General features: G+C 41.2%; 1 protein-coding gene across 3 annotated transcripts in view; it reads left to right on the top strand.

Annotated features, from left to right (window-relative positions):
* Positions 1-14,016, top strand: part of ADAM15 (ADAM metallopeptidase domain 15) — a 245,133-nt gene that overhangs the window by 116,753 nt on the left and 114,364 nt on the right. For all 3 annotated transcript variants that reach the window (XM_086947377.1, XM_086947378.1, XM_086947379.1), the window contains exon 3: positions 3,683-3,759. In XM_086947377.1, coding sequence (XP_086803503.1) covers positions 3,683-3,759 — 77 coding nt within the window. The remainder of the gene's footprint in view (positions 1-3,682; positions 3,760-14,016) is intronic.

The raw sequence follows: 14,016 nt of genomic DNA on the forward strand, positions 1-14,016 counted from the left end.
TATCAGGTCGGGGAGATTGAGTCCAAGAGCCGCCGAGGTCGGAATTGAACCCTAGTCCCGGGCCAGACCTCTGCATCAGGGTCTGCCGCTCTAACCATTGAGCCACGCTTAACTTCAGATGACTGGTTAAGCCACATCTAGAGTACAATGTCCAAGTATTGTTGCTATTTTAAGAGGCATCATTTGTACTGTCCCGCTCTGAAGGCCTCATCTAGACGGTTTTTCCAGTTAATGATGTTACATATGGAATGTTAGTTTCGATTTTCCGGAAGCCAAATCTGGAGCTGTGCACCTAGAGATATTGATCTCCCTTTTAATAGAGGTTCCATTTTTGCAGGCCTCATTAGGTATTGTGTCAGGGTCTATCATCGGGAATCGTGTCCTTTTTGGGAGACCAGATTTCCTGAAGGATAAAGACAAATCGGAGGCAATCAACATCTTGGTGACTAAAGTGTTCCTTGCTTTTAGGCTACAAGTAGATTGTTAGAATGCTCAAGAATGCAAGCAAGTGTACGCTAGACTAACAGAGGAATTATAACATGTGTTGTATATACCACTTGCAATTACAGATATTTTCTAGTTTTGTAAACTCTGTAAGCAACAGTTGTCAATGTTGCCCAATCAGGGCGACTTGTTATATTAACCTCGGAAGGAGGTCCTACCAGGATATGAATGTGGTTCGCTTTAGTTTACTCGAATCCATGCCTCCAAAGGACATTTTAACCCTTCGAGCCATTTTCCTGGCTCTGTAAGGCAATTTTTAACTGGAGACGCCATGTGTTTAAGAGCAGAGTGATTCGTGATCCACTGGAGGTTAAGAGAAGGAACTCAGAGTAACATTAAAATACAAATGTATTCAGAGCAGTGGAAATTGATAAAATACATTCTGAAAATCAACACATTTTGTGGTGGGGACAGAACACCACTGTGCCCGAGAAAGGCAGTGCAGGTTCATACGGAATGGAGTAATAAGGAGCAGAGTCCATTACAGTCTGCTCCTTGCCTCGAGTAAATTGCAAGTACATATTTATTATTTTTACTAATAAAATCCCCAAATAAATTTACAGCTATGAAAAAAGTGATTTCTATGTTCTGGCTTATTTTTTGAAAAATGATTGTACTTAAAGCTAGCTTAGGTGGTAAGGCACCTGTTACTGACATCTATGTGTATCTAAAGTCATTGGGTATTTTTGTAAAACAGCTGTGGTCGTTAAGTTCTCTGATCACAATTGTGAATCGTAATAAAATAACGCAGAGAATGAACATACCTGCTGTTTAATATGGCATGAAACCTGCATAATACTGCTCTTCGCTTGATATAAGATAGCTCTGTATTTGTGAAAGAGATCCTTCCATACAATGCAGGCGACACATTCCAATTGTAATAAAACAACTCGGGTAGTAACGTGTGAACTGCTAACAGATGCATACAGTATATGTAAGACATAACATTGTAATGTTGCAGGTTGTAACTCATCTTTCATTCTTCAAGGCTGGCAAAATTTGTACCAATGACTAAGTAGTATTAAAAACACATTCAACCGCTCCCCAAAAAACTGTTGTCTATAAAATATGTGTTCATTATTGTAGTAATTATTACAGAAACAGACTTACGCTGGCTACATTAAGAGAGAGATTGAAAAAGTAAACCGCTGTCCTCTATTGGTTCTCTCAATGGGTAGTTTTATTGATCTATGCTCCTAGACATGGCTTGAAAGGGCTATTGAATTGTCATCTAAGTGAGGCATTAGAAGTTGGACACTACTAGGAGAAAAGTACCTCAGGCCTACGTTCCTCTTGCTGGCTTCCAGCGCACACTGCACATAACAAATGTAGTCTGGCAGTGCAGCGTGTGTCCTGGGACCACTGCTTAACTCGTAAAAAAAAGGAAGTGCCCAGGGCCTTCGTCAGGAGGCCACTGCAGCTTCACCAAACATTACCCCTGCCAGTGCTGCCAATTACAGTACCAACAAAACTACAAACTATCACACTCCTACAAGTGTGACAGTTCAGAATATTTCAGGCCACTCAAAGCTATGAGAATGGCTTGGGCAGCAGGTTTTATTAATTTATAACATATATTGAATTAATAAACAATTGTAATTGTGCTTATCTCTAAATTAGTCAAACATCGCCACCATGTGGCAAACTGTCATAAGTACAGCTGTTGACAATTAATTTCCGGTATGGAGCACCAAACACCACCAGCTCAAATTAACCCTGCCTGGGACACAGTTTTAAGAGGTTTTTCTGGGGCCGTCTGGAACCAGTTTCAGCATAACAATATCTGCTGGAACCTAAATGCAACTGGTTTCTACTCTGTTCTAGAATTGAGTCATAGAAAAAGCTGTTACTTTATTTGTGATTGAGTCATGAAATAGAATGTATAAAAAAGGGGAGAATAGGGTAAGCTAGAACGACCAAGAGACCTTTAAGTTTCTGTATGAAAAGCAGCCAGAAAATAGGCTGATTGGATGTGCGTAGGTGTCCTTAACAGTAGTATATTATAGACTGAAAGGGTGTATCTTTTTTTTTTTTTAGGAATATTGCCGACTGGGTGAACATGGGAAGTTGTCTCTGCGCACAGGGAAGTGAGCAGATACAATGATTTTAGGGGCACTGCTTTGTAAGTGGAATATTAAATGGACTGGGCACCCTTACCTATAGGAACATATACCGATACCGGCTTTGGCACCATTAACTGCAGGAAATAAGCAGGAAAATAGTTCTTGCTGTCCTAACGTGCTGGAAATGGGAAGATGGAGTGTCCATGGCATTATTTCCTGAAGGAAGTTTGCAAAATGTAACGGCTATTTGTCCTTCCCTTCTGGAAATGGGCAGACTGAAGGTGTCTTGGAGTCTTTACCAGAGGAAATAAGCTTAAAAGAGTGACCTTTCTGCAGCGAAAAGGCATAATGGGGAGGCATTGGCTTCCTCCAGAAAATCATTGGCTTGCTTATTCGCAATTTAGCAGCGCCTTGTACTGGCTAGATGCATCAACGTATATGGGAGCAGCACTGCCACCCTTTGGTGTGCTTTAGTATTGCATTTTTATTGAATTCTAATAGCAATAGACAGAGATGCACATTAATCGCAGATACCTAGTGACCAGTCACAGCATGGCATTTGCTGTGTTCAAAACAAAGCACTTTATCAGATTGACAAGTGTTGTCCCAGTAAGCAACCTGCAATAAATATTACAGTGTGAACATTAGTGGTAATTTAAGGAGGCTACAGACTTTTGCGACGAGACCATTTTTCTTTTACCGGTCTGAGTACGGCACGGACTCAAGCCTTGAAGTGGAGGTTGTCATTCTAACCCAGTACCCCTGTAGGTTTTTTTTTGTACCTCTTGTGTGGTAAGCACTTTAGAAAACGGGATAATGTTTCTTGGAAGAGATGAGGAATGTTGCACTAACCCTCAGGTTTTCAGTTCTCACCTCAAAATGGGTGTTGTTTCTTGTGTGAATTCTTGCAGATATTCAAATAACACCCACTGCTGAGTAAGGTTGAATGTCCAGTTTGAACTTTTAAGACAAACGTCTTTGTTGGATTGATCGTCATTGCAAGGATAAGCAGCGTGGTTGCTAATTTTCCCCATAGTTATCTTCCACAAAACAAGTTGATATTAGTCTCTTAGCCTGCCATTGCCTTACTCCTGTCTTCTTTTGTTTGATTGCAGGACGGTCACCCCAGCCATCTTCTTGTTGCACTGGAAATCGAAGGGGATCAGCATGAGATGGAGTTGAAACAAAACCAGTAAGTTGCTGCACCAACAAGCAGCAGTGGCTGGATGACTGTGAGGAGTGATAGGGAAATACTGGCACCCTCCCAGGAGCATATCATGAATGAAACTCACCAGACATAGCAGGTTGCTCAGAAACAGAGTGAAATTTAGTTATTGGTACCAAAAGCATGCATCATTGCTAATTAACAAGGAAGAAGTCAGATCTGCCACCTTAGGGGCTCTCAGAACGCTTCTTCCCAGAGTGACAAGTTTCTAGGTATTATATACTGTATGCAATGCCATGTCAGCGGAACTAGAATAAGGCACCAAGCCAAATATGGCTGACATGGATATGCAATGTCTGCACCATGCAAAACATCCAGATATGGGCAGACCAGAAAGGCAGGCTCTGCACTATGTAACTTGCACATCATATAGTCAAGACAAGCAAGATGACCTGTAAGGGGGTTCAGAATAGCTTGTTCAGTAAAGTGCATACACATGAATTTGTATGGATATTTATATTTTACATCAATCCCCCCTTTTGGATATACCTATCCAACATTAATGTAAAACCAAAATATATATATGTAGGAAACATTAGTTACATATTTTTGGATGGCATTACACAGTCTTTGCATAAAATGCATATATTGTCCCATTGATACATCTTGATGATATCAATATTATATCAGCAGGCTGTTGTGATACCAGCAGTAAGTGTCTAACAAATATGTTCTCTGTGCAATGCATAGTGCTACAGTGACACTTTTTACTCATTTCCTGGGCACCTTTTGCAATTGTCAGTAGTTTAAAGGCACGCAGTAAGCGGTCGTCTGCTTCTCTTGTTCAGGGGCAGTGTCACGGACCTGCCCTGCGTTGTCCTCTTCAGTCTACTTTTCTGCAGATGCAGGTCATCATGTGTACTTCACTCAACAGCATCACTTTATGATGGGCCCTCATGGATCGTGGAAATGGTCTGGTCTGTCCTCTTCTTGACTGCTGTGTTGCTCAGGTCCTCTGGTGACAGATGGTCATCACTTTCTGGTACCGTCCTCTCAGGCGTTGGGGTGCTGCCTTGCCTCTTCTCCCCTCAATCCATTCATGGCGTTGGTTCACTTTCTGTGGTCCAGTCCACCTAGAACTAAAAGAAACAGCTTTTATTTTTCTCGCAATGACCATGTATCCATAATTACTTTAGAAGTCTTTTGCCACATTGCAGGCAGTACTAAAGTCAGAGCCTTAGGCCATTTCAGGAATGTTCCATCGGTTGCTTTTACTAATAATTTATTTTTGTATTTTTTATTTTTATTTTGGAGTTCATTTACTCCTCCTGGCCTCAAGTTGGAGGGTGGTATGGGGTATGCATGTTATACTTTATTCCCAAAACCAACCTCTTCAGCATAAATGTAGTCACTAAGTGATCTCCTTTTTATCGCTATTTATGCCCTGGTGGGTCCCTAGCCTTGGAGAGATGACTTTACTGAAGTACTGCGCCCCAGTTGCTGCATTATTCTTCCCTGTTGGATACACCTCCATTCATTTTGAAAACATATCCACCCACACCAGAAAATATTTAAATCCATTCACTGGGAAGCAACATGCATCTGCACATTCATCCTCCCTTGTGCAATATCAGAGGGTCCCTGCTCCAGTCTTGTAAGGGAAAGGAATATACTGCGTGGGGACACAGGCATCTATCTCATCCTGGTAGGCCCATACTCTCTTCATTATTCAGCTCACTCCCATCATCAATCCTCCCTCTATGTTCATCTGTTGTTGGAGACCATTGTTCTTCCTTTACATTAGCTTACTACAATTGTCTCTGAATGAGCTGTATTTTTGGAATGCTTTGTTCATTAGTCCCATCTGCACTGGCTGTAACATACTTTCATTAAATGCTGTGTCAGCAATGGCATCATATTTGGCCAACGAAGTAATAGCTCCTATGTAGTCTTCATATTTTATTACCGCTATCTAGTGTACAATAGTATTGCTTTTAACAAGATCCTCAATAAAGGACCATTTTTAATAAGGCGCCCTGTTTCTATTATGAATCTGTGATACTTCCACAGCTGGCCACAAATAAGAACTGCAAAGCATAATGTGAATCAGTTTAAATTTTAACAGTTTTACCCTTGACTAGTATTCATGCTTTTGTCACAACATACAGCTCATTTTATTGGGTAGATGTTCCAAGTGGCAGAGCTGCACTTCAACTATTGCTATAGCATACCCTGCTCTGTGATCAGTGTCTAGCAGTCTGCAGGAGGAACCATTAGTGTACAACTAATAGTCTGTCTTTACTAATAGTGTCTAATCTTGGCGTGGTGCAGTTTTCTACAATCTCAACACCAACTTACTTAGGGGTCAGATCTTTTCCTAAGCATCAGCATAACCTATTGCAGGTAATACTTTTGACAAATTAACAGGTGGGTATCTTACATGGTGCCATTATAACCTGTGTGCCTGCTAGCAGAAAAATGTTGTGTCGATCCAGACAGCAACCACTGCACCAAATATGGCACCTAGACAATACAGGTATAGTCCCAACACAATGAGAGCCATCCTCTCCACCATCACAGCTGCTGACCCCCAATCACTGCAGAAAGCAAAGTCACATAGTTGTGTCCCACAGGCCTTTCTTTTCCAGCTGTGTCACCACACCTTTGGCAGCATCACTACATTTGCAATGTTATTTTGCTCTGAAACAGAGATGGAAAGGCAGTTTGTAGTCAGGCAGTCCCCATGAAGGTGCAGTACACAATGTCTCTTTTAATTTCTTGAAACAGCATGTTTTCACCAGCCTCTCTTTTTAAAATCTTATTTATTTTAAATATCACTTTATGGTGAGGGCATTTTTCCAAACCTCTATATTCCCTAGATCAATAACCTTATTGTTAGCTATGTGTACATCCATCTCTTTCCTTTTCATATGTAACAAACTACAGTCTAACAACATCATTCATCATCTCGCAACACATCCATACGTGCGTTACAGAGGTTGTATACAACAGAGAATCCTTACTGAAGATGTAAACAGTGCTTGCCCTGTTCTAACCTATCGTTAGGTATTTGTGAATAAATTCATTTATTAAAAAAAATATATATATACTGTTTCAAAATTATATTTATTCATATTAAAGTTGTGATATGTATCCCTTTATCTCCCACGTTAGTGGAAACATCTTCCACTTTAGTGGAACCATGAAATTCTCCTTGGGCATGTCTGATATCTTCATCCTGATACACTGTGCAACAATAAAACTGATACCATACTCTTATCTACTCTCTGGTATCTACGCTGCACCCTTTGCTAATGTTATTCAGTGGAATAAACCCACCCTGTATATTTCCTCCAAACTTATTTTTTCTCAAAAAACAGTTATATCCCCATTTGCTCCTAAAACAATGTAATTTATCCTTTAGCTAATGGTACCTAAACAGATCTTTGGTGTCCAATGTGGTTCCGGGAAGGCTAATGTGATATCCCTAATATTATTACCATGCATTGAGAATTAATTTGGACCCTAATTTCCCTAGGCACATTATATATTTAGACATCATTAGAGCAAAATGTACATTTACCTGTAGTGTTGTACCCTACAATGGTAGAATCAGGATATTTAATTAATATAATGGAATTTTAAGTTGTTTAAACTACTCTTCAACATTACAAGTAGGTATTATATCTATGTTTTTTTCTTTTAGAACCTTGTTATTCGCTGTAGGCCAAAATAGAAACAAATCTGCTGAAAAGGAATATGTTCCCCCTTCAATCAAACACAGCCCTGTACCTGGAGGATAGGCTCCTCACAGACTTTATGCCTAAACGGGCCACCTCCTTCACATACCGCAAACTAATAAACAATATGTCAGACCCCACAGCAACACTGAAAGAGAGATGGGACAACAGATATTGATGCCATGGATGAGACGGAATGGCAGATGGCACTCGCCTCTCCTAGGGAGGTGGGAATTTCGGCCAGACTCAGACTTGTACATTTTAAATTCTTACATAGAGCCTATCTCACTAGACCTACACTGCATAGAATCGGTAGGGCTCAACATCCATTTTGCCTAAGGGGCTGCGGAAATGAGGGTACCTTTTTCCACACAATCTGGGACTGTCCTCTGTTAACGGATTACTGGCGTCGGGTCTTGCGTACAATATTCCAAGCACTACATGTTTCCCTGTTGCCTGGGCCGTGAAGGTGCCTCCTCAATATCTGGGAGGCGAATGACTTATCTCGCTATGTGCAAATCTGGGCGATATTAGGCCTCATGGTAGCCAAGAGGATTGTGGCACAGAAGTGGGGAACGGCTGAATTACCTTCTTTGAGTGCTTGGTGTACAGACATGGACATGACAATGATTACGGAAAGAGCGGTATATGTAAATAGGAAATGCCCTCGCAAATGGACCAGGATCTGGACCAACTGGAATACATCCAGAGGGGATATCTGTGACCCTGTTCCCGAGTCGGACGATGAAAGCTCAGATGACAACTCCGAGGGGGGTTGATAATTCAGGGGGGGGGGAGGATTATACAAAATAGATACAATGTTAATAGAAGTAGGAGTTTGGAGAGAAATGAATCAACAGTACAAATGCTATTTGATGATTGTAACCTTGAAATTTACTCATGCCTACAGTCTTTCTGTTTTGTGTATCAACCCCTCCCCTGCTGATGACGGAACCGCTCCGTCATCAGCTACGGTTGGGCTGTGCTGATGACGGAGCGGTTCCGTTATGGCCCGGCCGCCGCGCCTGCGTGGCGCTGATTTCGCGCCTGCGCGTCCGTTCTAATGAGCGGGGCGGGTCATGACGGAACCGCTCCGTCACCAGCACAGCTCAACCGCGGCTGGTGATGGAGCGGTTCTGTCACAAGCATGCGGCCGCCCCGCCCCGTTAGCGCTGCGGCGGAATAGCCACCGCAGCGAAAAGGTTAAAACCAATAAAAACATGTTTTAAAAAAAAATAAAAAAAATTTACTTACCTTTCAGCGAAGATCTTGGTCTTAAAATAAATCTTGAGCAAAACTTATTTGTGTAAAATTTTTTTTTTAAAACACAGCCCTGTACACACACACACACACACAGTGGCTAACCTCAGCAAAAAATGCTTAAAACTCCCTGTGTGGACAGACTTCACATTACTTGTACAGGACTGCAGACACTTCTGAAATTATTTCTTTTATTAAAAGCACCTACAGCAGGAAAATCCCAAACTGCTAATTTTACAGGCATTCTAGTGGGTACATTTGCTTCAAGATCCAAACTATGCAACATCAGCTCTAATAAGCAGGGTCAGCTTATTTACACAGACTAGCTAATAAAGCAATGTAGACTACGTATCCTCTCATTAAAACATCAGACAGGATGGGCAGTGACATAGAATATATATATTCATTTTATTAATGCTAACACTTTTTAAAACCGTATTACTGAATAGCCAATTAAATGGCTCATGGTAATTTCATAGACAGTTTAGACAGGCTCAAAAGAGATTGAGAAAAGGAGAGAACAACCACATTTTTCTTACCCTTAACTTGTACAGGAGCTAACCACCTTGCCCCATTTTGAAAGTAGAAAACCTGAAATAGTTTTCACTTCTGTCAACATGTATATGTAGAAACTGGGCATAAACAAACTCTTAGTAAGTAAATAGCATATTTAAGCAGCATTTCCCTTAGCATGAGTGCATATAGTTCTTGCTTTGGCCAGAAGCAAAGTACGTAAACTTCTCATTCTCTCCCTGCTTGCCATCTCCTCTTTCAAAAATTTTAAGAGGTCAAAATGTTAAAGACACCCCGTCTCTAGAGCTACTCTGCATTTCTTTTGAAGGCCTTTGTATTTGACACTGCAGCCATTAGGCCATACTACATTTTAAGTTTGTCACTAAGAGACAGTAATATTGGTGTTGTTAGATAAATTAATATCCACACTTTTCATGTGGTGTAACAACATAGTTTAACCAGTTGGAGGTACATTTTAATGTGCACATTCAAAATCTGGATATATACTTTGATATACTTTCACAGAATATTTTTCAACAGTGCTAAATATTCCAAACCAGTCTAAATCTATTAGCGTTTTTTATTTTACAGCAGCTCATTTTTTGAGCAGCCATCCTGAGTAGCCACCCATTAATGTGAATGCCTTTTAATATTTAATATCATGTATCTAAGGCCACATCAATGTCTATTTTTAATATTTTTGTCCTAATTTTGTAGAAACACACAAATTCGTTTTTCTCTGTGATGGCCTGAAATTGACTAGTTTAGGAATGGCTTTTTGTAAACCCATATCAGTGTTGGAGCTGCTGTGCCTTCACTATTCTAACAAGCATTGGTAAAATTAAAAATCGTTTTTGGTCTCAAAAAGTACTCATTGCAACAGGAATTCTGTGCACTGTACAAAACTACTTTGTGGGTCAATATGCTCCTTGTGCAAGAGCAGAATACAGTCACTCACAGTGATGCCAGCTGATAGAGTGAGAGTTACAAGCATCATTTTAATATACACAAAAGTCATGGCTCTTCATATTCTTACCTTCATTTGAATTTTTCTCTCTTGACAGTCTTTTTTTAAACAGCTTTCTATTGCGCTTACCATTATTTTCATCTGAGATCCTGTCTTGTGATGTCTGCTTTTTACTAACAATGTGCTCTTACCCTGAAAGATAAATTCAAAATGTCTCCTGCAAAGGAAAATGTGTTAGGCTTTCTCTCTTGCACTAATGAGCTTCATTTTTTATAATAAATTAAGAAAACATAGACGTTCAGTACTGAAGATCAATACCCTATTCAAATACAGTCATTCATCCATGACATTACTACGCATATTTCAAAATTATTTTCCTGTGTTCCGGTGCAACAAGCAAATCAGAAGCTCTACTCACAATATTCTGGGAATGTTTCTTTGTGTGGGTAAAATCAATACCCCCTCCTAGCAGAGCTCTCCTGAAATGGATTTTATAAAACTCCCAAAGAGTCTAGCCATTTGTCAATATTTATTGACATAAAGTAACTTAGTTACTTATCAGTCACCTGCTTCACTACTTCTTATATGTGTAGGTACACATAAATTATTCTCTAACCCAGGCTCTCCTGCAGTGTATTCACATACCAATTAGTTTATTGATAAAGAGAATATTTTTAAAAACATTCTCTACAGTCCCCTGTGTATTTTAAATGCCAGTCAATGCCCCTTTTATTAATACTATGTGTTAAATACATATTTGAAAGACTGAAAGGTCACTTGCAGCAAGGCAAGTTAGTTATTTAGTTTACATCTCACTTATCAACTGGTGACATCACAGTCCTCCAATATGTCCCACTTTTCTGACACCATTCTGATAGGGAAATACTGGCACCCTCCCAGGAGCATATCATGAATGAAACTCACCAGACAAAGCAGGTTGCTCAGAAACAGAGTGAAATTTATTAAATGGTACCAAAAGCATGCATCATTGCTAATTAGCCAGGAAGAAGTCAGATCTGCCACCTTAGGGGCTCTCAGACCGCTTCTTCCCAGAGTGACAAGTTTCTAGGTATTATATACTGTATGCAATGCCATGTCAGCGGAACTAGAATAAGGCACCAAGCCAAATATGGCTGACATGGATATGCAATGTCTGCACCATGCAAAACAGCCAGATATGGGCAGACCAGAAAGGCAGGCTCTGCACTATGTAACTTGCACATCATATAGTCAAGACAAGCAAGATGACCTGTAAGGGGGTTCAGAATAGCTTGTTCAGTAAAGTGCATACACATGAATTTGTATGGATATTTATATTTTACATCAAGGAGCGCGTGGATGAATGGGAAATAGGTTATTTTTGTTGAGATGCATGTACATGTTGATGTAACACCAGGCTTTAGTCGGAAACAGAGTGAGGACATTGGTATAGTGTGAGATGGTGTTTGTATATGGATCTAGGGTTCAGTAACAACCATCGTTGTTGGTTACTGGGTGTTAGGTAGCTGCATTGCTTTTGGTTACAGCCCGTTGATATTGAATATGGGTAGGGGTTATCGGGCGTCGGCCATTGGGTTTGTTCATCGGGCAGTCGTGTTCATTTATTGGTGCTGGCCCCTGCACATTGTTGATGGCTATTGGGCAGTAGTATGGATTAATTGAGCGAAAGCTTGTTTTGTGTCATTCGGCATTGTGATGGACATGAATTGGCAGTTTTCGGCTCTGCACAGAGGAAACAGGAAGATGATGGTGATTAACTGAAATCGCACTTGGTTTTTAGTGGGGTTGAAATAAGCACCTCAGAAAGTGGGTTTTGCACCATCCCGAAGTGTATCAGTTTGACAGATTTTTAATAGCTGAGGAGCTGGATTCAGAGGCGAAGCCAACATGGGCTTCTACAAGAGAAGGGAATGGCTGAGGAGGTTGAATTGTATTTTATTTTGTTGTGTTAATAAATACAAAGTGTTGCCTAGTAAATTTGGAATCCCAATAGTACTGGGGCAGTGACTGTCTACTAAGCGATATTTCTCGTTCTGCCCCTTCTTGCCTTGACCCATAATACCACTGAATCATGTGACAACAACCTGTTGCCAATCCTCCCTTCCCCTATGGACTGGTAGGCTTCTGGTTGTGTTAGAAGTAAGGAGTTGCATGTTGGTGGATTTGCCTCAGTTTTGGCACTAGGTGCATAAGGAGTGAGGTCTGTAACAGAGAAGGGTTTGATGATGTGAGTGTGTCAGCTGATTACTGAGGGTGGAGTAGGCAAATATTGAAGAGTGAGAAAGAGGATCGATAATGTATGGCCAATCAGGGTTCAGGTTCTTTCGCGAACCAAGCCCCACTAGTGCTCAGAGTCCTCCCTACCGTAGGGTTACCCGACGTCCCAGATTTCCCCGGACAGTGCCAGTTTTCAGAGGACTTCCCGATGGGACTGGCCTAGTGTCCTGATACTTTTCTTAATTTTAAGTAAATGTCCCGGTTTTTGTGACAAAGGTCTATCATCTTGCAAAGCAGAATTGAAAGTTATATGCTTCATTTACAGGATCCACAGAAGACTATATATATATATATATAATCTGCGCACACACGTACATATACAAAGAGACACTTACATTTACAAGCCTATTGGGCGTGTGTCTATGTATATATGTGCACGTTTCCAAGGCTATGCAGAAACGGACCAGGCCAGATATAAGAAGTAAGACTGAAGGCTTTAGTCCTACTTTCATGTCTGGCCTGGCCCGGTTTTTGCTTCTCAGGTGTGGCCCCCTGCCCTCCTGCAGAGACCCTGGTCCCTCGGCGCCCACCCTTCCTCCGTTCCTTGGAAGGCCGGGTGGGCTGCAGCTCACCTCAGACAATGGCTGCGTGGCCGCGCCCGGCCCTTTGTGTGGCTGCTTCTCTTACTTCTGGGCTCGGCTTCGCCGCTATCCCCAGGGGAGCGCATGCTTGGCAGCCCCCGAGCCGGCATTCCTGAGACGTCTCCGCCCGGGATGGACGGCCGGTCATTTGTTCCTTGCCCAGCCACGCCTCGGCTCGTGCATTCACAGTGTGGCTCTGAAGCAGCCCGATAAGCAGCATGCAGCTTTGTGAATACTTAAAGTGTAGAGCCAAGAGGAAGCGCGCGCGGATCCGGAGAGGAAGGGCAGATGTGGGAGTTTGAAGGAGGCCGGATGGGCTGGGTGGCGCTGAAGGCACCTGCCCGGGCCCACCCACTGATCGGGCCCTTTGTGACCCCTGCTGGAAATGATAAGGTAGCGGCACACCGACACGTATCCTCGTTCACTTTTCAATGCACTCTTTGTTTATTTACCACTACTGTTACATCCTTCAATTTTAATTTCTCTGTCTGTCGTTAGCTCTTTTTGGGCTACTTGTGTGTTTTTATGTATATTCTTCACTCTTTCGTTCATGTTGTCTTCATTTTAGCAATCTAAATGCATCATTCTCTAGACCTCTTTGTTTTTTTATTTTTTCTTTGCTTATATTAAATTCTGTCTTCCTGTCTCTATTTTCTTACTTTGCGTATCTAAATCTGTCTTTCTTTTTTCTTTCTTTGGGTACATGTAAATGTGCTTCTCACTTGTTGTTTCTTTCTTTGTCATGTTCTTTCTTTCACAAATTCACTCTTCATTCGGTTCTTCTTTTGCTTTCCCTGAAGTTTCTAGTGCTTATATTTTGCCAATAAACTTTCGTGAAAAATAGGTTGTTTCATCACATCTGGTATACTTTGGGAAATTTGTGACTCGTTTTCTCACTTTAAGCTGTTATTCTTTCATCTTTTTCCTTCTATTCTTTTTCTCGTTT

The sequence above is a fragment of the Lissotriton vulgaris genome, chromosome 12 (genome assembly GCF_964263255.1).
Source record: "Lissotriton vulgaris chromosome 12, aLisVul1.2, whole genome shotgun sequence".
Taxonomy (NCBI): Eukaryota; Metazoa; Chordata; class Amphibia; order Caudata; family Salamandridae; genus Lissotriton; species Lissotriton vulgaris.